Consider the following 26,707-nt stretch of genomic DNA (forward strand, 5'->3'; position numbering starts at 1 on the left):
GGCGCTAAAAGAATTGACTCAATTGCAGAGGAAGCAAATAATGCAAGAAATGGTCCGCATATGCATAAATATCTGTTGCTTGTCGCAGTCAGACCAGAGAATATTCCCTGCAAAAACAATGGCAACGAGTTGGGCCGCATCCTTAGTTGTGTGCTACTGCCACTGAGCCTTCGTCTTGCTATGATTTTCTTTTAGTAACCACACCCAACGCAACCACGGTAATACTTACATCCCGAACACTTGCGAATATCTTGTTTCATCGGGGAATAAATGCAGTTTTTATTACTTTATTTTTCTTGGGTGGGGGGGGGGGGGGAGGGTGTACTATTCCTACAGGCCCCGGGCATGTCATAATAGTCCCTCTTTGATGGCGCATAGTATTAACAATAGCTTGGAGTATGGCATTCTCGAAGCACATATTCGACCTCTGGATTATTGAATAAAACCATTCACCTTTCGGGTGCACTAAGGAAGATATCGCAAACTCGGACCTGCCGTAATGACAATGGGGACCGGACAGAACTTGACGTTTCCCTCTGTGCGTGCCTGCGTTACCCGCAGAACACACAAATGCACTGCTGCACAGTGCCCAGATGCGCATCCCTTATCCGAGCAAAAATCCATAGTTTATCGATATGAACAGGCGCGTCTGGTCCACTCTACTCCCCGAGGACACTCCCATCGGGGAACTGCCGCTGTTACACGGCGGCAAAAAGAATGGCGAACGTGAGCGGAATCATTAGCGTCGTCCGCGCGCTAAGCCACTGTCCACAGAGACATCGGTGAAACAAAGGACGCGATACAAGATGGACACCGCTCTCCGCGTCCCCTAGCAATCCCTGTTCTATCGCATTACCCTCTTCATGTTAGCCAGCTGTGAGGGAGACGAGACACTCACCGCGCTTGTAGTGATGGGTCACGACGGCCGAGGCAGCGGTCTGCGCCATCGATCCGATGCCTTGTCGAGACGCCCTGGTGGTCGGCTCCACGCGCTGACTGGTGCCGTCACCGAAATGGAAGACGAACACTACGTCCGAGCCCCTGGCAACGTGGGCGCCGAACTGGACGCCACTCGAACGACAATCGCGCGGCTGCTTTTGATGCTGCGGCGGCGGCGAGGACGATTGGCGCTTCTGTTCCCGCCAGAGCCTCGGTGGCACTTCGTTGTCCGGACTCCGCATCGACAAGCCGTCTCGAGCCGTTGGCGACAGCCGGTGGACGTCGCCACGTTTTCTTGCAGTACCTCGGTTCACTTGGCGAGGCGCACGGTCAGGTAGGAGCACGCGCGGGGCACTTATTATCGCGGTACTACGGTCACCTTGGACTTCCTCGTCCGCTCCCGGAAGAGAGGCTGCCAGATTCCGTGAGGTGCGTTCATTCCGGGAGATGGCAGACGGTAATGTCCCCGACCGATGTAGATACGTCGCCGCGGACTCTTCTTCTAGGTGAACAGCGTGAGAGTGACCGCCAGGTCTTGAGCGTATCATCTCCGAAGGATGCCCGCAGTCCCGAATACAGGGCTCGCCGGTTCCACGACGACCGGTACTGCGCGTGGAGGAAGACGTCGTCGGCAAGCTGGCGGTTCCTTCATTTTCGGAGTCGCCACTGTTGCGGCACGGCGGCAGCAGAACCGCGTAGCGGCCTCCGATGACGTCGGCGGCGAGGCCGTCAATGGCTTCCACCACTCTCAACGGCCGCCCGATGTGGGCCACGCGATGGCCGCCAGTGCGCGACAGCAGGCCGTTGGAGGCGGACACGCTGACGTTGTACGTGCCCGGAACGCTGAACCGGTGACGTGCGATGCTGGCTCTTCCTCGGCTGCGGTGGGAAGTAATAAAAATTGAGAACTATCGCGCTTATTCGATTGCGTTGTGTAACCATACTAAATCGTGGTGCGCTTCGCAAATAGTGAGCCCAAGACTGCGAATGCGCTTCGCAACGTAGGTGTCACGGGCTGCGGTGTTTTCAAATAGTAAAGGGAAATAAAACGGCTCCATTCTGTCTTAATATCTTCTGCGGTGTTCTTACGAACGCCATCGGCCTTATGTCCCGTTTCAGAACCATGGAAGCGGAACACACGTGGAAAGCCCACCTGGTGTGCCTCTGGCACGGCGGGTGTCTCCGCATCACTTTCACGCCGCGCGTCTCGTATTCATGCTGTAATTCCGGTTCAAATACATTCAGTCTGTTTTGACCGGCGATCACATGGAAGGCCATCCACCCACGACTGCAGAGTCGGCCTCGCGTGGTGCAAAGGAGACGCGGCCACTGATGTATGCCTTCTGCGTAGGTTGCTGCCCTAATTGTAAGTTGTAATTGTAAATTGTAATTTTCGCGTGTTGAGTTTGCTGCAGCTGCAAGCAGCGCGAAGACTACGTGACGAGTTCGAAGGGTGCAAACAAACAAGGGATCTTCGAACTGATTTCCAGATTTTGTAGCTGTTCAGGAAATACCAGTCTGCTACTTCCTCGCCACGTCCAATAGAATATCAATACTCGGCGAATGACTAAATGCGCTTCGCTATAGTATTTCAACTGAAACGAGGCGCCTGAACACCGGGAAACATCTTAAAACTGAGGCAACCCGAGAGACCTAACCTAGCCAGAAGCATGACCACCATATTTTTTTTTTCCCCGACCAGAACGGCATAGACGTGCGCTTAAATAAAATCATGGAGGCCTTCCTCATTTCACGAATAAAAAACTATCCACTACACCTTCGGCGTATAGTTTCTAGGCTCGTAAGGACAGACTATGGCTTACGTTTCCACGGTTGCTGGTTCGTTGATCGATCTTTCATCAGCGATTCTCCAGCGAAAAGTCAGTCCCGTGCCAGATATCAGCTCGGCCTCCAGCTCCACGGTTTCGTCGAGCGGCACCAAAGGAAAGGACGCAGGCTTGCGTACCGTCATCCTCAGACCGGAGACGGGTTCTTCTACGACGGCGACGGCAAAGCGAGTTACGGTGCCGGCTCGGTTCGTGCAGCTGCAATCAGGGGTAAAGTTGATAAAAAGAAAAAGAAAACGACACTGTCAGGGTAAGGACGCTAAAAAACTAATACTCTCGAGCGTTAGGCTCTGGTGAACAAGGCGGTGATCTCACTACAACGCTAAAGGAAAACAGCAACTATGGGAAAATGACGCCCTTGTGTTCTTCAAGGCTTTGCAGAAGACAAGCGCGCTTGTCGAAACGTTGGCTCCCGTATTTAGTTTGTTCTCGTTTTGCTCATCCCTTTTGAATTTCCATCCCCCCGCCTTCCTCGTGTTTTCCCTGTCTGCCTATTCATGTATTGATTTTTGGAACAATTTGCCAATACCACTGAAACTATCGTGATGCTTGCCTATGTTCCGAAACAACCCTAAATCATTTATTTTAAATGGCTAACTTTTGTTATAGCCTATTGAATTTAGTCTTTCCTTTTCTTGCTTATAAGAGATTGCACCTGCTAAGTTATTTGGAATTTCCTTCAACATGTTTTTGCTGTTTGCACGCATATTTTATTGCTGCGTATACATTTGTTTATATTTATTAGAGAGCTGCGTATTTCTCCTCAACGCTTTGTTTCCTTGCGTTTTTGAACTACACTGACTTGGTCGGTCTTCTAGCTGTGTGCTTACGTATTACTTTTACGCTTTAATGTTGACTTTGCTGTTTGCAGATTTATCCCCGTCTTACTAAATAACAGAGAGTCCCGCTACAGTCGTTGACTGTAGCCCCGTAGTCAATACGCAATTATGCTACCTCATTTTAACTTTTCAGGGAGAACGTAATAAACATTTTGGCAGTGAATTTTCATTATACATGGCGTAGTTACAAGGAAATTGTAACCGCTTATAGTGCAGGGCAGTCGACAGGGTTTGACGACCCGTGTGGCACAGGGACTTGCCGCAATGGAGAGCTCCGGATTAATTTCGACCACCTCGGATTCTTTACCGTGCGCCCAAGGCTAAGCACGCGGGCGCGTTCGCATTTCGCCCCCAATGGCAGGCGGCCACCAAGGCCCGCAATCGAAACCCCGACCTCGTGCTTCGGTAGCACAAGGCAGCCACTGAGCCGTAACCGTGTAACTCGGCTAGCGGCGGTCTCGGTGTGTCTCATTATTTCGCTTTGTCCGCGTGCAAAGAGCAACGTAAGAGGAACGCGCGCGTTCCTCTTACGTCGTATTCTTTTTGACATAACTCTGCACCAACTCATGCTATAGTAATGGCTAAAGGAAGTGGCCAACGCTCCCCTCTCTTAGAGCTCCCCGCGCCCCGTTTAACAAAAAAAGGAACGGAGTTAAACAAAACCCTGAGCTCAATACGGCTGCGATATTGTGACAGGAATACCAAAGAGATTTTCAATTTGATCATCCGCACAGTCACGCTTGCATAAGCATGGGTGTCAGGTGCCCCGCAACCAGTGCAAGGTGGGTTACGTATTTGAGGGAGCAGAAAACCACGTGATACGTTTACATTACGACAGAGGCGACCGTTTCTAATCCAAGTATCGCTTTAAACGCGCGCGAAATTAGACGGCAGCGCAACAAGATATATGGATTTCTTTTTTTTAAAATAATAAGTCGGCCTGCCCAAGTTACGAAACTCGGCAGATTGCCCGGGGTTCGAGTGGCTAAACTCGATCCCCGAGCAATCTGCGCGGAATACGTAACGTTTATATTTGGCCTCGGGCGTGCTTATTGCGTTCGCCCGAACTTCGCCGCTGGAGACGAGGAACAAGTCGCCCGACGGCTCGCAGCTTACCCGGCCACGTCACAGCCCACGGGCAGGTGGAAATAGCGAGAACGTGCGCGTGCGCAGCAGGTATATCTTGTTCTACAGCGGCACCCGGTGAAAGAAAAAAAAAAGTTCGAAGCTGCAGATGGGCCGTGTCCATCTGCTTATCCGCTTGCTTTTTTTTTTTATTATTATGCCGTTGTCACTATGCATTCATCGTCGTCAGGTCATATCCTCACCCCACCTATATGGTGAAGAAACACATGACTCTGTATATTAATGAGGATTTAATTGTTTGTTTATTTACTTATTTATCAAAGTACCCACCGCACCTTTATGGCATTACGCTGGCAGAGGCGGGGGGAGGTGATTTACAGACAAAAGTAAGAAGACAAGTAGGTGAATCAGCACGCAAATCAAGACCAACTTTAGGAGTAATAATATTTGGGGTTTTACGTGCCAAAACCACTTTCTGATTATGAGGCACGCCGTAGTGGAGGACTCCGGAAATTTTGACCACCTGGGGTTCTTTAACGCGCACCTAAATCTAAGCACACGGGTGTTTCCGCATTTCGCCCCCATCGAAATGCGGCCGCCGTGGCCGGGATTCGATCCCGCGACCTCGTGCTCAGCAGCCCAACACCATAGCCACTGAGCAACCACGGCGGGTAACTTTAGGAGTCTAAAATAACTTAACAACCATGAACCACATCCGAAAACAAGAAAATAATCAGACACATAAATAAACAATACTGCGCACACCGTACCTAAGGCGAAAAGAAGAAAGAAAATGCACTGCAAGGAGTAAAAGTGACTATATGTACAGGTCTACTGATAATTACAAGAATGAAAACAGAGAAAGAACGCTTCGTTCGAGGTGATAAGAACGACATCCTGCGGCAAACGATTCCACTCATGGATTGTTCTGGGGGAAAAAATACACCTGAAAAAATATTTGTTCAGCGTCTTATCTCTTTAACAACGAACGTGTGATCGATATGCGAGGAGACATAATCGGGCCATAGTAAGAACTTCTCGCGGTTAATACCACTCTTAGAATAAAATATCTTATAAAAAATTTTAATCGAAGCTTCTTCCGGTGGTCATGTGGTGCACCCAAACCGATACTGTCCCTAGCACTAGGTACATTAAAATGTGCAGATTAATTAGCAAATATAGATCTCAGAGCCCGATTTCGTATTCTATCCCACTTTTCTACCTCAATTTTCAACCGCAGGGATCGCAAGCACATCAAGTGCACTCAAGTATAAGTCTTCAGTTTGACTCGTATAACAGTTTGTTTTAGTATTCAAAGGAAACATTTTTCCATTTCTACGCAAGTGTTCTAGGAGTGTGAGGGTACTTAGGTGTTATGTAATCAATGTGACGGCGACAAAGAAAGTTGATACATTATGTATATGCCAACGTGTTTGCAGTCTAGCCACTGTTGAGACAGTTGATCCTGTAATGTCGTAGGCACAATTGTGGGTGGGGGGGGGGGGGCGGAGTTGTTCTTTCTCGCAAGAAATAAGTGAACAGTTTTCGTCAAATTAATGGGCATTTCCCCAAAAAATCGCACCAATCATAAACCTTGTTCACATCATTTTGCAGTGCAACGCAGCCATTCGAATAATTTGTGACACGATACAAAACGCAGTCATCCGCGAATAACATTATGTGAGCTGATATCCCATTGCATATGTAGTTCATGTATAAGAAAAACGAAAGTGGTCCTAAAATCAAAGCCTGGGGAAGCGCCAATTGATGCAACACTATTCAACGAAATACTAAGACGTCTCAGGTTCAAGTATTTGGTCACCCATTTAACGACATAATTGTTTGTATTACACTTTCTCAATTTCTCAAGCAGTAGTGAATTAGGAACAACATTAGAAGCTTTCTCTTTTTTTTCAGATCTAAGAAGCGACAGTCGATCGAGTAACCTTTGTCTAGGGCCTTTGATAAATCGTGCACGAACTATGCCAGCTGTGTTGCGCAAAAAAAAAAAAGAAAGAAAGAAAATACCGCCACGACGAGCATGCTGTTGAAGGCTCAGCAATGAAACCTCGTCTAAATGGCGCATGATATTACTAAACATGACATGTTCAAAAAGTTCGCAAGAAACGCTTTTGATGTATACGGGACGGTAATTCAAGGCGGAATCAAGTCCGTACGTCCGTACGTCTATGTCTGACAGGTGATAGAGCCCAACCGAATAAACCGGAGCGATGCCGCACAATACATAAATCACTACAAGGGGAAAAATGACTCGAGTTTAAATAACCCCTTCACACTTCAGGACCCCCTCGTCCCCCTTCCCGCCAAAAAAGAAAAGAAGTGAAAGAAAAAAGGGAGACCGAGCGAAAAAGTATGCGCGAGTACTGCGAGCACTTCCCGCAGGTCACTTACCTGAGAGTCACGTGGAACGAGCCGGTTCGGACGTAAAGGCGGCTGAAGCGAACCGTCCACGCGTCGTGCCTCGTGGTCCACCGCTTCTGGGCGCCGTCGTCGAAGACAGCGCGCACGGACAGCGGACCGGTGCCGGACACGGACGCGCTGAACACGCTGCGGTCCCCGAACGCCGCGGGTGACGCCGCGAAGCGGAGCACCTGCGAATCGAGAGCGTCGGGTGGACGTCGTGAGGGCGACGCCCGTCGTGGCACCACACGCCTGGGCATCGAGCGCGTCTGCGAGGGGCGGGAAATGCAGCGAGCACGTCGACGCGTCACTGGAGCTCGCACCGAGATGACGCGCTCCAGTGCGATGCGCGCAGGCATCCGCGAGACAACTCGTTACGCGTCCACTGAAATGGATTATAGAAGCGTGGACGTAAACGACGGAAATCGACATTACGAGAGGGCATTTCAGCCGGGAGCAAGAGGCGCAGGAACAGAGAGAGCGAGAGAGCACGATAGGAGAGGAACGGCAGTGGGGCCGACCAATCCATGGAGCGTTGCGTGGTGCCGTACACAAAGAACAGGGTTAAGGACACAGAAAAAGGAAAAGGGGCAGCGAGGGAGAGCACTGCTCGCACAAATCGGGCCGCAAGTATTACTCGAGCACGGCGACCAATCAAAATGCGGTCGTGAAACTTCCTCGACGAAATTTTGGCGCGCAACTCGGATGATTTCAACAGGTGCAGCACAAATGCACGACGAACTAGCAATATGCTACTTAAAAAACCGAGGACTGCTTCACGAGTTTCCCGCGATAGAGTTTACGGTCTTCTGCCGGCAAATTGCCCCGGTTCGTTAATAACGATAAATTACTACAGTCTTCCAGCAGACTGAGTGAGTTGCGCTATAATCGTACGTAGCGGTGGGGAACGTGCACTAAATGTTGCCTAACGAAAATGGAGATCAAAGGAGAACGCATTACGCGATTCTAGAGGGTAACGACGATCCCATTACGTAGATGGCTGACGAATGGTTAGTATTAAGTTGGCAACGCAGAATGTATAGCGAACAGGGGCTCGATCTGAGGGAGATATTAAGCCCGTGCGAAACAACTCACGCGAGCTGCGTGCAATAAACATGCTTGTACATTTTCATAAAGCTACGCTTTGCACGAGACTTCATGAGCACCTTTAATGCGTATGTGCGCAATCGTCGGAGCAGGTGCGCTTTTTGCGTCTGTGCGATGAAGCTGTGTGTGATCTAATTGCTTAGCGATATCCTCAATTTTTTCCTCTTTCGTATTGTGTGCTTCATTAAACGCGGTGCAACACGATATAAAAAGATGTCGCTTTTGTATGTTTGTTTGTTTGGGTGCGCTGTAGGTCTTCATTAGTTTCCTCTCCTTGCCCGGTTTATCCACGAACTCCACTCTCAGGGCACTTCACTCATTGCGATGAACCAACCGCCAATCAGCGATCAAACGAGTCTATTAAATGAACTACCAGTCAGCCCTTCAGTATTGCTTAATCGATTGGTGGACCGAGTGAGTAGCAAGATTAAATATCGATTGATATATGCCGGATCACGTCAGGCGCGTGATTCCCTTCAAGTGGCGTGTTAATGATTGGTGTTTAGCCCTCAGCTCGCACACGCAGCAATTGTTCAGAGCATAAGGACGTCGTTCCGGTGTGGTGTTGCACGCTCTCAGAAGACAATACAGAGCCGGCAGGGAGACGAGGGGAGGAGTGAGTAAGGGGGCAGGCCAACCTGCGCGCATCGCAGCACGGTAACGTTGGTGGAGGCGCGGAGCTGAGACCGCCGTCGTCCTCGTCCGGCGACGGGGTAGCCTGGCCACGCCGACACGGTCAGCAGCACAGAGCCGGTCGCGTTGCCGAGACCGAGAGGAGGCCAGGAGAACTGCGAAGGGAAGAGAGGAGAGAGAAAGAGGCGTGTCTGAGAACGAGAGGCAAGCGCTGGCGTCGAAGACAACTGCGACCCTCCACAGCGACAAGTTGTGGCTCAACTGGGGACGCTGGAGATATTCAAGAAACTAATACGCATCCCGCAAACTGGAAAAAGAAAACGCGCACGCACGCACACATCGGTAAGCGAAAGCAAAAGTTATCGCGGAGGCAACGAGCGAGCTCTGTGGCACCCGGACGCCGTCGAGAACGCGGCCGCGGCGCGGGCCGAGCGACAAACACGATACGTGACTGCACTGACAAGGCCCGCGCACGACGCCAACCACCGCGACCGCACGGCGCGCTTATTCAAAATGGCCGCCCCGGCGAAACGGCGGCGAAAGAAATAACACGGCGCTCCACGCACATAACCAAAGCGACGTGACGGGGATGTGTACTCGTCGCGGGCTAGACGGCATTACCAGTCCCTTCGTGTATGCACTAAAACGGAGCAAAAGAACGCCGCCGCTCTCGGGGTGTCGTGTTGTACCGCGTGTGCTGCTGCCGCAGTCTTCTGCTCACATCGCCAACTCCACGCGCTCGTCTCCGGCGCCAAGCAAGCTCCGGCTCGCACCCACCCGCCACGACTTGGGCTGCAGGCCCCGTGCGCTAGCGCTTCCAGCTATAGGCATTCCGGCCGCATCCCGCCGCGGGCCTCGAACGCAGGGCACGACCACCCCGCCGTCGACGCCGGGAATAGAGAAGACGCTTCCGAGTGCTTGTCGTCGACTGCGCGGACGGAGGGAGGGGGAAAGCGCAGACGTCGCGTAGTCAACGTCGCGCCGTTTCGATTAGACGCGAGAGCTACGTCCAATCTATGCCGCGGCCCGAGCCGGCCGCACCGTCTCACTCCCTTTCCCTCTCTCCTCGCAGCGCGCGCGGTGGCGGAAGCCTCTCCGAACGCCGGGATCCAGTGTGGGAACGTGTGCTGCGCGTCTGCCGTGTCGTGCACAGAAAATTGCAAGACGTGATCTCATTCCGCGAATCGCACAGCAATTCGACTTTCTTATGTTTTTGCGCGTGGGTCGCCACGCCGCGCGTTGTGGAAATTAAGCCATTCAGAGGCACGGAGGCCCGTTTCATGCAGATACTGCAGGAGCGACTCGCGAAATGTGATCACCATTACCCAATGCTCACAGTCACCGGGTAGGTCTGTTCCAAACAACCCTGGATTAGTTTTTACGGACAGTCTCGATGTAACACGTAAGATCCTGCGCATCTGCTGTAGGCGCAGGAGGGGAACGATTGGGCCATTGGACGCGCTCTTTCGACGGTAGACCCCATGCGTTAATGACAGATGTAAGGGGTGCCCCGGCCGGAAGTTTACCGAGAGACCACTTCCGCCTAAGAAAGAATGTGAGCAAGGCATTGTACACGCGGCTTGTTCAAGCAAGGGCATTGCAATGTATTGCATACATTGCAGGGTTACATATCTCTTGTATATTAACTTTCCTACAAAAAGTAATGGCACGTGGGGCTCAGATCGGAGGAGCGGTCTATTACATGTCCAAGGGGTAGAACTGTGGCTTGCACTAGGCATGTTGAACAGGCACGTCCTGATCGATTATACATAGCAATTGAACATTCGTCCAATCTGTAAGTCGCAATTTCGGAAAGCATGCACTGGCTCCAAAGTGGGAAAGTTATGGCGATGGAGAGCACTCTGTTATATAAGCCGCTCTACACAAGCTTGCACTCGCATACACTGCGCCGTAAGTAAGCGAATACAATGTGGCCAGTGGGTACAGAAACGTTTGACGCCTGAGAGAAAGCAAAAACTGGTAGCATTGTTTGTCGCGCCAGGGCGGACGTATTGTAGACAGGCTATCCTTCTGGGAAACGAAACCAAAAATGTCTGTAGAAAGGATATTGCGACAAATCATTCACGCCGCTCTGAGACTTGTCACCATTTTTTTTTCTAGGGTTTAGAGCTATGGTACCTTCCTTTAACGTAAAATAACCCCCGCACCTCCACCGAAATGTTACGCGACCGAGGGATTAAGCACTGAACGCTATTTACAAGGTATATTTATAAAAAACAGCTGCAGCGCTGGCCAGTTCAGCCGACAGCTCGAGACCCAGGAGCAGTTCGTCTTCTTCGTCCGGGGCGCTTGCGCGCATCGTCCAAAATAAACACGCAATATACATGTAGCAATATCATGTCGGTCGCCGTTTAAAGGCTGCTATCGAGAAAACTATGCAATTACCAGTCATGATTGCTTTAACGGTATATACAACTCATTTATACAAAATTTAGCCGAGGCGAAATTTAGTTGCAGTCGGCCTTTATTGCGATGTCAAGCAGTACAACGTTCATAGAAACTTCAGTTAACCAAGATGCCAGTTTATTATACTACGGGAGACTGGCCGTGGCATGAATCTGACAACAAACTCCTCCAACCACCTTCCGATCTAGAACACTGGATTCATGGACCTTATATTACAGTTCCCTCTTGGACTTCCAGGACAAAAGCAAACTGTAGAGTAACTAATGAACATCTCCTTGCGTTATGCCAAAAAGCAGCTTCCGAAGCAAAAAAAGAAAATGAAATATATACTCCGTAAAAAGTAACAATTCGAGGAGAAAGCCAAAGAGAAGTAAACGGTATGACCCGTAACGTCGCCCAACAAGATGATCAGAAACGCCCAAAAGCAAAACGTTTCGATAGCGCAGCCTACATCAGGACACGCAAAATCTCCGAGATCAGACGGCGCAACGAGCGTCGAATCAGGACATTAGCTGCCTACGAGACATAGCGTTTGACTTTAGCTGCTTAGCGTGCAAGAGCTGCACCAAAGAACGTGCGCATTCCTAGTCCGGCTTTCCCCGCAACCTTTGTGGCGTACTCTTTTTATTTTCGTGCCAAAGCTTTCGGTCGTCTAATGCGAATAGCACTCGCGTATTATGCCAGTCCGAAAAGGAAAGTTCGGTGCCCTGCTGTCAGAAACACTTGAGTCTTAGCCGCTCCACAAGGCTCGGCCGCGCTACAGCAAAGCCACGCTTAACGAGTCCCACCGCGTGTTTCTTTATTTTATTTCTGTTTCTCTATTTCTTCCTTTCTTTTTCTTTATCCGCCAGCTTTACTGACCTCAACGCCTGTTTCAAGAGCTCTAGCCGAAGTATTCCGCCAATATGCGGCTCTGCTCCTATGCAAATACGTTGAAGATTGTGGCACGACTTCTAGCAAGAAGAAAACTGAAAAGTTGCGAGAAAGAATCGGAACACCGACGATTATGATGCTCCCTAATGCGAAATTCGAGCGCAGCTCTATACGTGCATTCGTTTCGCGATATATTGGCTGGCGCGGACAATCTGTCTCTTGCGGCACGCTGCAAATGGACCGAAGCGTGACGAGACTGCCTCGCTAATCGACAAATCACGAGAGGCGGCGCGGGAGCGACGCCCAAACAGACCTCCGCTCATACAGCGCTCTGTTTCCATACAGACGACGCGCGCTACTCTGGCGCCATCTCGCAGGCATCGTTACCGCAAAGCCCGTCTTGCGCGGCACAACGTTTTTCTTCGCACGCTTTCGCCATACGCTCCTCCACCGCTTTCCGCCTCATGGGATCGCTGCAACTTCCTCCTCCTCCGCTTTCTTCCTTGCGTTCTATTCGCTTTTGTCATCTTTCATCTCCCGCTGAGCTCCGCGTTCGCTTTCATAGTTCCCTATGCTCGTTCGCTCTGCTATGGGGGACCACGCCGACGCCGACGCTTGCCGCAGGAACGGGCGCCTAAGTGCTACGCTCTAAACACTTCGCCTGGACAGGCCATGTCGCGAACCTCTCCGGTTTCCAATGCGGGCACCGTGCCTTCATTTTCTTTGGAAGCGAAGTCTCTCTGCATCTCTGCCCCCCCCCCCCCCACCTGCTTCCTTTAGTCATTTCTTTTTGTTTTTTTTTTGCCTCTGACGGAAGCAATGTTCGAGCACTGATGGCAAAAAGCGAACAAAAAAAAAAAGAGAAATTGTGCTCCGCGTCCATTTCTTGACAACGTTCGAGACTGAAAAACGAATTAAACTCGAGGTTGTGGGTTCAACTCCAGTCTCCGCAGTCGCGTTTCGATGGGGGCGAAATGCAAAAACAATCGTGTACTTGGATTTACACGCAAGTTACAGAACCCCGGGTGGTCAAAATTAATCCGCAACCCCCCACTACGACGTGCCCCGTAATATCAAAGAGTGGTTGTGGCACGCAATGGCCCAGAATCTAATACAATTTATTCAATTATATTCGCGTTCAATTCAATCGAATAGAAGGCGAATATTATGAGAAAACGACCCGCGAGTAACGAATTGAACAGTGAAGGTATTCTCATTTCTAAACTAAATGAAATATAAAAGTTTACATGGAGGCCGTCTGGTAAAAAAAAATAATGAAAAAAAGAATTGTAGTTTCACCCATAGTGCGAAGCAATGACGCGATAGCTGGCGCATAATTCGACGCTGTAGGTTTTACACTGTTCCGTGCGGTACCGGTTTTGGTAACGCCGTTCACCACTGGACGTCCGGTCAACCGAGGATCTTGTACATGACAACCCACAAAGTTACACACGCGTACGACTTCGTATTCGCCTTAAATACTTTACGGAAATTCTTCCCAGTTGACTTTGAATAGGATTTGAAGGCAACTTGCAACATAATCTGCAAGGGATCTCAGAAGAGTATTTCGGCACAAGGTGGCGCCGGCAGCAGCGGGCCACTGGCCTCCCCTTGCGCTTCGACGCGACGGGTGAGGTATCGTCAGACATTGGAAACGGTTGCCGGCGCACGTCAAAACTGGATGCGGTCATTTTACTGTGATTCTGCCGAAGCTCACAAGTTGTGTCTACCACTATGAACAAATGAATGATGTGTGCTTCCCTCTGTCTTTCACCTCACCTTCATCACAAGGTTTAGGCAACATCTCGCTAGTTAAAACCACACCTCGGCCACGCCCAATTGTGCGTGATAGTGTGGCGCGTTCACACGGATACGTGACGTAAATGTAACTGGCTACTTCAAGCACGTTTGGTTTCCAAGACAGTAAGGTTGCATTTCGATTGGGCGGAGAGGGAACGGTAAAGCCGCACCGGGTGGCCAAACTATTACAGATACTTTCAATATGAGCTCTTCCACGTTGAGTTGAGTTGAGTGGTTGTAGGCTACTGGTGGGATTAGCCTTGCAGCAGCTGCCGACAATTGCTCCACCGTAGCGACACTTAAGATACATAAATCATATAAATCAGACACAGACCTGCCAACTACACATAGTCACTCCTAAGGTCACCATGCGGAGGCGAAATCCGTGTCCTGCAGGAAATTTAAAAGAAGGCGAGATAGCTCCTTCCTATCTAACTGGTTCCCGCGCGGGAAAACAATGTCCTGAAGAGAACTGTGGGGAATTCCTGTCTTCTTGAGGCACCCGAATAACACACTCCTTCCGCGTTATGCAAAGTGCAGCATATAAGGTAATGTTCTATGTCACCGCACACACCACACGTTGAACATAATGGAGACAACGCCAGGCCAGTTTTATACATCCACGCAGGGGTATGAGCAGAGCCCGTGCGAATGCGGAGCAGTAAATTGGTTTGGTTTCTTTTGAGACCCTTGGTCACACATGGCTTGTGAGATGAGCTCCACAAAGAGCTGAAGTGGCCCGACACCGCTTCTCTGAAGAGTCTCTTGTCCTCTTGAGGCACTTTTCTCAAAGGATTCTCAGACAGCGCTCTATGGGCGAGGCTGTCCACCGTCTCGTTGCCTATGATGCCTATGTGCGAGGGCACCCATCGGAATCGTATGGAGAAGCGTTTGTTATGGAGATTGTGCACCGAGCGTAGGGAGCTTAGACATAAGGCATCAGTAGGGAACCCGTGCTCTAACCTTTGAAGGGCGGATTTCGAATCTGTAAGAATGACAACAGGATGAGGCGTACAAAACCATAGCCTCTTTAGAGCTGCCTTAACGGCAACGCTTTCGGCCGTTGTGGAGGACCCGACTGCAGTGAAGCGAACCGACCAATCATACTTCAAAGAGGGAATGTGAAAAGCAGTTGCACTGGATCCTCTGACCTTGTCCACAGAGCCATCAGTAAAAATTTGAAGATGACGTGCACATTCATTTTCAAGATGTTCCAGTAGGAGCGAGCGCGTTGCCGCCAACGGAGAACTCCGCTTAGCACGAACGTGAGGAATTGTCAACGAACAATCGAGGCTAGTGAAAGACCAAGGTGGTTTCAACTTAGTTCGACCTCTATCGTCAAGACCCAGGTAACCAAGAGTATTAAGGGCCAAGTACGCTCGGGACTCAGATCTCTTTCGAAGGCTCTGTAAAAGGCCTCGCCTGGCTATCGTCTGTTTGAGGCGGCCAATTGGCATCAATAACCTTTGTGAAGCGACTAGGCTAAGAGGTCTAGACTCATAACGTACTGCATTGTTAGGAGCAGTCTGCGGAACGTCAAGAGCCCTCCTTAGGCCCCTTTCTGTGCAAAACCTCAAGTCGTTCCAGCTGTGATAGTGAGGGGGAAATTAAAGAGAGCTGGTACATTATTCGACTCGTCACTAGTGCATCGTGCAGCCTGATCATTGAAGAAGGGTGATTTCCCCATTGCTCACTTGGAACTCTACGGATTACATTGAGACGCGGAGATAGTGATGTCACAATAGAGTCCACAGCTCGTCGCCACTGTAGACGGTAGTCAATAATGACGCCCAAAAAGCGCTTGTGCTTCAATTGACGAAGGCAAGATTGATCAAAGTCTATCTTCAGTCGCGCATACTGTCTCCCTCTACCTGGAAACATGATGAAGCCAGATTTTTCCAGCGAGAGAGTCAACCCAACACCTTGAAGGTAATTTTGAACTGAAAGTAATGCCTGTCGAGCTATCAGAGCTAAACGCTTGTGTTGATATCCGCTTAACCAAATACAAATGTCGTCCGCATATATCGGCATATGGATATGCCTGCAATGTTTTTGCACTTCAGCGAGAAGACCAGCCATTACAACATTAAACAGCGTCGGGGAAAGGACACTTCCCTGAAGTACACCTCGCGATACTGCCCTTTCAGTGCTTATGGTACTTCGTAACCGCACTTGAATTTTACGATCACTGACAAGTGAGTGAATGAAACGCAGAAGATAGCCCTGTAGGCCTATGGCTTGCAAGCTATCTAGTATTGAGCTCTGAAGGACGCTATCATAAGCATTTTATACGTCTAGGAAAATAGCTAGTGTTGAGAGGCCTAAAGCTCTTTGATGTTCAATGTGGCTTATCAAGTCCAAGACGCTATCTTGCGCGCTTAAACCTGTGCAGAATCCAGTCACGCATATTGACAGATCCTTTCTATCTTCGAGCCACCATGATAAACGCTTACTTGCCAGCTTCTCCATGAGCTTAGCCACACACGACGCCAGTGATACAGGACGATACGAGGCCAAGTCTGTCATTTCTTTGCCGGGCTTCAGCACTGGGACAACACAAGCCACCTTCCATGATGGAGGAACGTCGCCAGTCTCCCATACTCGATTGAGATAGCTTAGGAGCATCTTCCGGTGTTCTACAGGTGGGTTCTGCATTATCTGGTTGGTAATGCCGTCAGGACCTGGTGCACATCGACGCCGCAGGCTGCTGAGTGCTATCTGTAGCTCTTGAAGTGTGAACTGGGCGTCCATAACAGACGTACATGTCTGTTATGCCACACAACAGACGTAGATATCAGACGTAGATGTCTGTCTGTCCGCGGGAGTCTGTGTTCCTGTCACCCCAGACAGAGTGATGGGCGTTGAAGTCCCCGCAGATAATTCGGGGCGCTGGGCAACGGTCACAAAGCTGCTGGAGAAACAAATCCATTGCTGCCTTCTTACGCGGAGACACGTATACGGATGCAACAGAAAGAGTTCGGAAGCCAAGCCGTATCTTCACAGCCGCTATTTCAATACTATCGGTGCAAAGATCGGTGACGTTCACAGCCACATGGGGAATCTCTCTTCGTATGTAAAGGGCAGCACTTCCTGCGAGAAATTACTTTATGCTGCAATTCTTGTGTGCGACATATCCAGTCAAAGATCTCCCGCTTGGTAGGCCAGCCTCCGAGAGGGCCAATACTGGAACACAAGTTTCTTTCAAAAATAATTTCAGCTCTGCTAATCGACTTATAATCCCAGCGCAGTTCCATTGCATAATAAACGGCACTTTTCGGTGATCTTTAGTTGCACGAGGTTGAAGAAAACTAGCCATATTATAAGGTAAAGTTCGCTGCGAAGGCGGTAATCATGCACTCAAAGGAAAGAACGAGCTGTAGAAAGTTCTTCAGGGTGTCAGTCTGCATCGCTTGAACATATGAGTGGAGGACTTCAAACAAAACTCGCAGAAGGTCGGACAGATCCCGATTTTTGAGCTCCTTATTTTGCTGGATGCACTGCCTCACAACTTCAACAAAAGATGCGGACTGGGACCCACTCTTGGCCACTGCAGCTGGTTTCTTGATCTCTTTTGAGGCGAGGGAATGTCCTCCTTGTCTTCGAGTCTGGCTGTGATCTGGTCGCTGAGCAACTTGGACACTTTGGGCTGAAGCAGATCGCACAGCCGACTCACCCGCAGAGGACTCTGCCGTCTTGCTAGGCTCAGGTCGCTCACTGACGTTGCTTGTCACCCCGCCACGAACTTCCAACTCTAACGCAGGGAACTCAACTTCCGACTCTAACGCAGGAAACTTGTCACTTCCAGGTATCGGCTTAACAGTAGGTCGTGGTTTGGGACCACTAATGAAGGACACTCGACGATGTAAGGCGCTTACACGGAAGGGGCAGCCACCGAAACTCGCTGGATGGTCACCCCCACAATTAGCGCAAACAAAATCTGCCTTGCAGGCTTTGTAATCGTGGGCGCCGCCACATTGTTTGCAGCGTTGATCTTTGACGCCAACTTTGGCTACATGCCCAAAGCGTTGGCACTTAAAGCATAGGGGAGGAGTTTCAACGAATTCTTTGACTGCATGCTTGGTAAAACCGAGGTCATTTTTTTCTGGGCGCTCGGTGTTGGGAGCAAACGTTAGCACAACAGAGTAAGTAGGCTTCGCTGCCCATTCTTTTTCTTGAGTCTCCACCCGGCGCATCATACGTTTCACGTGCAATACACCTTTCGGTTTCAAGTAGTCAAGAAGGTCGCTTTCCGAATACCACACTGGTACTCCCCTAATAACACATGTGTTAGTTATGTAGGAGTGGGGCAGCCGGGCATTAACCCTTATGTCACCAATCTGAGAGCACCGGAGAAGAATGTCAACTTGCTCTTCCGTTGCGATATCTAGATAAAGAGCGCCTTGCGTTGTGAAGCGACTGCGAATCGGAGCAGATCCCAGCAGTACTTTAATGGCTTCGAAGAGCCTGATAGGGTTCCGCTCTCTCAAATTAACACCTTTCTCTGTTGGTAAAACTACCACTGGGATGCCGACCGTTCTTTGCTTCCGATGACTCACCACCTTGAAGCCGTCGCTATCCACTTCCGCCATATCAGCCACTTCCTCGTCAGGGTCGACGATAGTTGAGTCGTCCCCACTGAGCGATGATGAAGCACTGGACTGCTGATCGTCCCTGATGAATGGCAGCTCCACGCCTTGCGAGGCCATGGCCGCCTCCGCCACGCTGGCTTCCTTCGGATGGCGCTGTCCCTTTAACGATGCCGGCGCCGGGGCAGCCCTTTCCCCCTTTACCCTTTCCATAGGGACAGTAGCGCCTTAAAGATGCGGCTGTCTTCCAAGGATATAAATAACTCACTCAATGAATAGCAAAACTTATGGAAAAATTACAGAGCTGAGGTGAGAACAGATCGAACAGCATCGTCTTCTTTCCCCTCTTCCACCGTCAGTGCCTTACAAAATATGCTACGGCCGATCAAGAAATTGGTTAGCGAGACACGAAGGGAGACCTTTCAGAAAAAGCGTGCACGACCCGAAAACGATGCCCTGCATCAGTTATTTACTTTTCTTTTGATGAAAAATACACAAGCTTAGCACCCTCTCTCGTAGCAAAACACGCCGCCTGCGACACTTGATATTTGCGTTATTTTGCTTCGACCGCTCCGTAGAAGAATTAGGTGTTCTGAGTTAGACGTACACTTCGTTCAATGTTCAGCAAGTGAACCACAATAAATGTTCTCCCGAAAAAAAAATTAAACAAAATCTGCGAACGTAATTCACAATGTGAACTTCTCAGTCCGTCAGGGTTAATTCCTACAGCGAGACGATGACTTATGAGTAGGTAGGGCAGTAGTAGGCGATCTTCGTAACACAATACAGAAACTAAAGATAGGCGAAACTGGCCCGAGTTATACAGCTGTTTGCAGCAGCACTTGAAGATGCATCTTTGTCGTTACAAGCTCCACTCACGCTGACCCAACGTGAAACGGCTCTAGGACATTCCAGCAAAGCATCTAACGGACTGTAGTTGCTCTCTCCCCGCGCCTATGCACTCGACGCCTGGCAACTCTGATAACCGTTGCAGTGAGGCCGTCATTTTACGTTCAGCCACTCTATCACGAGAGCGGGTGCGAAAGAGCGAGCAGCAGCAACAGAAATGATCCAACAAAAAAAATCTTGGAGGAACCCGCCACCCAAACTAACACTACAGCGTACAGGGAGCGCACGCGAGCCTCACGCACAGAGCCGCCATTTTGTGATTTAAAGTTGGCTCCCTCTGGAGGGAGAGAGAGAGGGGGGGGCGAGGAAGATGCGGCACAGTACTTTTTTTTTTTCTCTTTCGTTCACACGCGTCGCGCCACGCGGCAGTCATCATCAATTCAAATCTAGCTCAGATCGTGGAAAGGCCGCTCAACGAGCAAGCCTACACTGCCGTGCGCGCACATGTTGGCTTTCCGCGTAGAACGCGCTTGCTCTAAAGTGTATTTGCACGCAACAACCGACTCCGATGGGGGGCGTGGGGGGTGGAAGAAAGAAAGAAAAATAAGCGAGGCATACGCTATTTGCTGGCTCAAGATTTTTTGGGCGCTGCAAACATTAAAAATAATGTACGGGAAGCCAGCGGCACGTCCTTCTGTATCATCCGTCATCGTCAGGCACGACAGAATGACCCAGCGTATGCGCCGTGTTACGGGCGAGGCGAAAGCGACGACGACGACGGCAACATCAAATCTTCCGACGCGTAACGCCGCGGGCACGCCGGCTGCATGTTCCTGCGAGGGCTCAACCCTGTTATACCCACCTCCCCCCCCCTCCCCCTTTGAACTGCGCCCCTTACCAGGACCCACACCATTTGCACAGCCTGCCTCCTAGTGAAGTGGAAAGTAAATAAGAATAACCCGTCGATGAGATGAACAGGCTATACATGGCAAAAAAAGAAAAAAAAAAGAAACTGCCCCTAGCTGCGCAATCCTAAGCGCACAGGCAGGTGATCACGACAATCTAGGGGCGAACGGTGATTTTTGACGCCGAATTGAATACGCATCGAATAGTGCCAGAAGCGAATCGAATATAATATTGCATAGTTTTCGAGTGGTTTTCGAATAATGAACACCCGTTATCATAACTAATGCAGAACGGCCACCGCCTGCTCCACCGCGGCAGGAACCGAAAATGAAAGTCTCACTGACCTCGTACGGCGTGTGGCAAGGGAAGAGCTCCAAAAGTTGCAAGCAGCGAGACCCCGACAGAATGTGACGGGAATCACAGATGTGGTTCGTGACGAGATCCGGCAGGTAATGCAACCTCCTCCCCCCATCTCCCTTTCATCACTGATGCCGAAGCGGTGCGTGCGCCAGCGCAAACTATACAGTCCGCTTCTCGTCTCCGGCGGGACCGACAGCACAGCGGTTTCCGGGAGCTGCAACTCTGTGTACGGCTACGTGCAGCGACCCTCGACCGAACGCGAGCAAGACAAATGCGTGGTGCATGGCCGATAATCGTCCACCACTGTGACGAAGCTGGTCACTTTTTACCGTGACTGTATGCGCTTCGCCAAATGTCTCCGCGTCTTTTCAACCGGAGGTGCGTTGCCCGCGCTAAGGCGAGCGCCCTCAGGAAATCGAAGCGTACCTGGCGCAGGGCACCATCACCTTGCGGTCTCACAGAGACGGCAGTCTCGATCAGCGTCTCCTAGGCGCTTCGTGTCGCCTAGCCGCAATCCTACCTCCTTCGATTCTGTCGGCCGCAGTGGCTCCAGCGCACCTCGGGGAAACTGAGGACAGCGACCTGCGGGGGGCGAGGCCGCTGTCCGTGAAACCGTCAAATTTCCTCCCTCGACGCAACGTGTGACTGATAGAGCAACCGGCCAGTGGCCGACCGATTCCCGACTTCTCACCCGATGTCAAAGTTTCAATACGCGTGTTTAAATGATCCATTAATTGGTATTAACATTCCAAATTGTCACAGCAGCCACGGGACAATTCGCAATAGAGGCTTTCAGATCTGTCCTGAAGTTCCGGGGATTTTTTGTACCATGCACGAAACTACCAGTGCGCAAGCATTCTTTCATTCCGTTCACGTAAAAAAGCATGACGGCCGCGGCCAAAAGTAGAACCTCCGACCTCGCGCTCAGAAACAAAGCGCTACAGCGACTCGGCAACCTCCGCGACAGGGGTTAAAAAATAAGAGGAGCGTAATACACAACTCCCCAGAAGAAAGTTGCGGGACGGTCGCCTTCCTTCCAACTAAGTTTCATTGCGCAATATATCCGCTAAAATTATATGCGAGTGCGCAACCACGTGATAACCGAAACTTTCTTGAATAGGTCTTTAAATAAAACGTCGCTATAGGATACGCAGCGCTTCGCCGTTCAAATGCCTCAAATGGCAGAACTTACGCAGACTTTTTTTTTTTTTTTTCGTATTGCGCCGACTCAGAACATAGCGAGCTTAGCCCGATATAGCGCCGTGGAAAGCCGTCTCCGCTCCACCGTTTCACGCCGCGTGCAATCGCGCTAGCTACAGCCGACTTCACTATATGATTACTGAGCTGGAATCGCGAAGCGGCGGCCGCTCAGCGCGTCAGATTTCCCCGGCATTTCACACCGAGCGTTCGGCGCGCATTTCTTACCCTCCTGGGTGAAGCGCAGACATCAGCGCCCGCAGTGGACGTGATCGCGCGTTGGTCGTCGGAACCGCTGGGAGATTCTGCAGAGGCCATTGGCGCGCCGAGCTCGAGCGTGTTGCGTATTACAAAAGCAAAGCCGCATGACAAGCACAGCACACGCGTGCGGACGGGCAAATGTGCCATTTTTTTAATTATTATTTTATCCGCTAGCTTTTTCGCAACGCCTCCCCGGGGGTACCAGCGACGAAAGAGAAAGTTCGCGACAGCGACGGAAAATTTGCGAAATATAGCAGCTCGCTTAAAGCAAAGTGTGACCGTCGCTATACGAAATCAGCATAAAGGGCGCTACGCACCGAAAAAAATCTGCGACGGCGTCTGCGTTTTCGCAACTCGGCGATGCTCCACGAGGGGGGGGGGGGGGAAAGAAGACTGCAGGAAAGCGAGAGATACGGAAGTCTCTTTACTCGATTACCCTCGTCAGTTGCTCGGGGCCTTCTGCGGCCGTTCTGCGCGCTTTTATTTTTCATTTCTTTACGCTCTGCTCTGGTGTTCGTTTGTTGCACAGACGTCGTTGAAAGCCTTCCGTTTGGGAAGAAGAAAACCGGCCCCGGAAGAGAGCGCCCCCAACAGAGTTCCCGCATAATAATTCCCAAATAAGCCACCACGCGTGTACGGCGCAGTATGCAGGAGTGTGTATGGTGCGCATTTATATACCGGGCGCCGGCTGAATTCGAGACAGACGTAATGCGCGAATTTGGCGAGGGGCAAGCCGCGGCTAGAAATAGGCTCACAGTGATTTCCAGCGTGCGAACAGCAGAAGCAGAAATCACACGTGAAAGTTTGAGGGTGAAAAAAAAGAAAGAAAAGTAGAAAGGAAAGAAAGAGAAAGAAAGAATGACGCAGCCGCGAGATGCTAGAAGTTCGTAACAGGCGAGAGGACCCGGTTAATAGATTCAATTGCCGCGCAACCACAACGCGATGAACGCAAACAAAGCAAAGGAAATTTCGCTACGCGTGGAGAAGCGAAAGGAGAGAAGCGCGGTGCTGGAGATGAGATGCAGATTTCGCTCGCGCCGAGGCATTATATGGCGGTAGACAGAGAATTTAGGGGGGAAATTAAAAAAAAAAAACGAAAGTGGCTGAGTGAAACTGAGGTGCGCGCTCTACCGACGGTCAACGAGGAGGAGCACCCTCTGAAAACCACGAACGCGAGCCGCGCTCGCGCGAAACCGCTGTTTTACGCCTGAGCGCGGTGCGGATTCGGGCATATAAAACAAGCGACGACGCGTCCAGCCCAGCCCACCGTCGTCCCATTTGCGTGTATGCAAATGAAGGGATGGCGGCGCGAAGGCGGCCAGCGGCGTCCGTCCCGCGAATTATTTATTCCGTTCCGCGCCAAAGCGAGCCCGAGGGCGGAACAAGCGGGCGCTCTCACGGCACGCGACCGCAACTCGAACACCCTCGTCACCATCCTCACCCCCCCATTTCATCCTCTGTTTGGCTTTTTCATGTGCCCGATTTCCCTTTCCTTTTCTCATCCGTTCGATTCCTCCCTGGCACTCCGCGGCAGGGCGCCGCGCGACCTATACTGAGCGCGAGAAGTCATTTGCTACCCAACGCACACACTAGCCATGGTACGTGGCTGCGCTCTAAGGGAGTGTCCGCTCTTGTTGAATCTCTTTCTCTATGATCGCACTTCATCCGAACACGCACCGGCTGCGTCCTAGGGCTTCTGCGTGTTATTTTCCCGCGATAGCCTGAAGCAGCCAGTGTCTCAGAAAAATCCGGCGTTGGCGTGAAGCGTCCTTACCACGAAAAAAAAAAATTGTTTTTTCGAGCCATCCATACCCAGGCTTTCCATGTGACGCAAGGAATTTGCTGAACTAATTGAATTTCTCAAGCTACAATACGTGGAAAAATCGTTAACTATGACCTACACGCAACCTACAGACATGATAGCACTCGCATTGTAATTCAGCTATACGAGAAAACATAATTCTGCTACACAAAAACTCAAAGAAACCCCTTTTTCTGCGTTTCCACCATTCGCAAACCAGCCGCGGTGTCCGCCATTTGCGCGCGCCGGCGCGCGGGTGTCTCGGGGGACACGGAGCGGCGCACCCCGTTCCTTGCAATACCTCCAGCTGGCGCTCGCCTCGGTCCCATCCCGGCCCACGCAAGAGGCCGCGTTTCTACCAGAAAGCCCGCCTTCGTGCATAGCGTTCGCGGCCAGCATTTGCCAGTAAACATTACGGTTACATACGTTCCAGTTGCCGGGAAGCCCAAGAAGCAGTCGGGGATCTTTGAATGCTATCGCGTTCCACTCTTAAAGGCGAAGCTTAAGCGTCCTCCAAATTTTTGTGTGTGTGCAGGATAACTTCTGGTGGGGTGCCCCGAATATTCTGAATGAATGCGCCTTCATTTCGGAGAATTCCACGTTTACTCCTTACAGTCTGTGTGCTTCTTAAAGGTAAGCGGATGCATAGGAATGTTTGTTCGCTGTTCGAGTCAAGTCTGACGGCGGCTGTTCATAGAATCGACATATGCTGCATTTCGTCTAAAAGAAGCGATTCTGGCATATAATGGGTTTCTTTAAAGGAATGTGAGACCTCGTTGCGCGGTTGAGCACCACCGGGGCGTGGGTTCAACTGCCACTCGAGGCGACCGCACTCCGGTGCATCCGAGATGCAAAAACGCTCCGTTTCGCAAGATTTCGTTTAATGCCAAAAAAAAGGGCCAAGTTGTCAAAACATAACCCGAACTCACCAACACGACATCCGAGACAGTATTGCTAACGCAAAGTATTAATTGTTAATTAATTAATTACGACCAAGTCTAGAAGTGAGGCGAAGGAAAGAATCGGAGCCAGGAAACTCCGAAAGTTGAGTGAAACGAAGAGACGCGGTCCATTTTGTCTTTGATGACGAGGCTAGCTGAAACTGTACGATTACACCGGCGTTTCTAAGGTTCGCTGGTCCCAAGGAAACTTTGTACACATGACTATCGCGTATGCGTGTGTGTGGTGATTGCATACGCAATTTGTGTGTTTATGTGATCATTGTATATGTCATAATTGTCACCCAGCGCCTGGAGTAGCATGCCAGGCGATCAACCACGCGAGCATCTCCAGCATATCGTTAAGAGATTGTCTCTATCTCTCTGCGCCTGAGTGAAGAAACGAGCGATGGGAGTTTGAGAAGTACACAAACAATTAAACAAGGAAGACGGCGGTCGCATTACAACAGTGTCTGCTGTCGAAATGAGAAGGGGGTGGTCACTATCGTGAGCTACACGAGTGCGCCAGCGAGCAGTCGGCGCCGGTGCCCAGGCAAGAGGAGGGAGCACGAGGTACAATGGGCGAGATGAATCAAGCGCGCCCTTTGGGAGGATTATGCAACCCGAAACCACGAGCAAAGGAGAAGGAGATGGAGAACGACCACCTATTGCAATGCGCTTACTCGCGATAGTTGCAGGTAATAGTCGACTGCAATTACGGTGTCAGCAGATAAGCAACGCTCGCTTTCTCTTTGAGAGGCTTGCGCAACATTACTCCAAAGGCAGAACCAATGTTACCGAAGGTTAACAAAGTTAGAATATTCAGGGAAGAGGCGACATCTAGAGGAGAAGAAAATTACGTAGCATGTGAAGTGACATGAGAAACATCTTGAAATATAGCGCAACGTTCGTCTGTGTTCGTCTTCCTTTCTGTAGTGCCACCCTGTTGCGCTATATTTCAAGATGCTTCTTATGTCAAAATACCAACTAGCGCAGCATTCAACTCTTTTAATGTGAAGAGAGATCCAAATCTGGAAATGCTTAAGAAAATGCAATATTTTGGCCAGAATAAAGTTTGTGTGTGTGTGTGTGTGTGTGTGTGTGTGTGTGTGTGTGTGTGTGTGTGTGTGTGTGTGTGACAGACAGACAGACAGACAGACAGACAGACAGACAGACAGACAGACAGATAGATAGATAGATAGATAGATAGATAGATAGATAGATAGATAGATAGATAGATAGATAGATAGATAGATAGATTGATTGATTGATTGATTGATTGATTTTGGAGATCAGGTGGAGATGTTGGAAGTATGTGATTCCTGCTGAGAGTACGAACATGACAAGAGAAACGGAAATAAATGGAACAGCCCCGATATGCTGCATAGAGGTAATGTAGAAAGAACTGCGCCACGACGGCGAATGGCAGCGAGGTGGGGGGGGGGGGGGCGAAAGCGCGCCGAAGGCGTCAGTGTGACTACCCCGAATGCGTCGCCAACGCGGCGTCGCAGAGTCGACGCGCGCCGAGCAGCTGTGTCGTGCGTTGTTAGCGCTAATGGCTGCCAAAGCTACGGTGTGTGAGACAATAAAAAGAAAGAAACGACAGAGACAACGGGAGTCGCGAGAGCGCACCCCGGAGCGCACACGTACGCCCGGGGTTGCGACAGCGCGGATAGCATATTAGACTGAGTCACACACCTTCTCGAAGATGATGAAGGTGCGAGCGCCCCACGGTGCGGAGGTGGAGAACACGACGGAGTCAGCGCGCTGATGACGGCCTCACTCTCTGCCCCGCACTCCTCGTACTCTTTCCGTCTTTTTTTTTTTTTCCGTAATT

At 50.5% G+C, this 26,707-nt stretch overlaps 1 protein-coding gene across 1 annotated transcript in view; it reads right to left on the reverse strand.

The window, feature by feature from the left end:
• Nucleotides 1-26,707, reverse strand: part of LOC142570628 (uncharacterized) — a 508,617-nt gene that overhangs the window by 110,980 nt on the left and 370,930 nt on the right. The window contains exons 5-8 of the mRNA XM_075678990.1: nucleotides 8,878-9,027; nucleotides 7,124-7,323; nucleotides 2,763-2,984; nucleotides 899-1,818 (exon numbers count right to left, since the gene is read on the reverse strand). Coding sequence (XP_075535105.1) covers nucleotides 899-1,818; nucleotides 2,763-2,911 — 1,069 coding nt within the window. The 5' untranslated portion in view covers nucleotides 2,912-2,984; nucleotides 7,124-7,323; nucleotides 8,878-9,027. The remainder of the gene's footprint in view (nucleotides 1-898; nucleotides 1,819-2,762; nucleotides 2,985-7,123; nucleotides 7,324-8,877; nucleotides 9,028-26,707) is intronic.

The sequence above is a fragment of the Dermacentor variabilis genome, chromosome 2, assembly GCF_050947875.1.
Source record: "Dermacentor variabilis isolate Ectoservices chromosome 2, ASM5094787v1, whole genome shotgun sequence".
Taxonomy (NCBI): Eukaryota; Metazoa; Arthropoda; class Arachnida; order Ixodida; family Ixodidae; genus Dermacentor; species Dermacentor variabilis.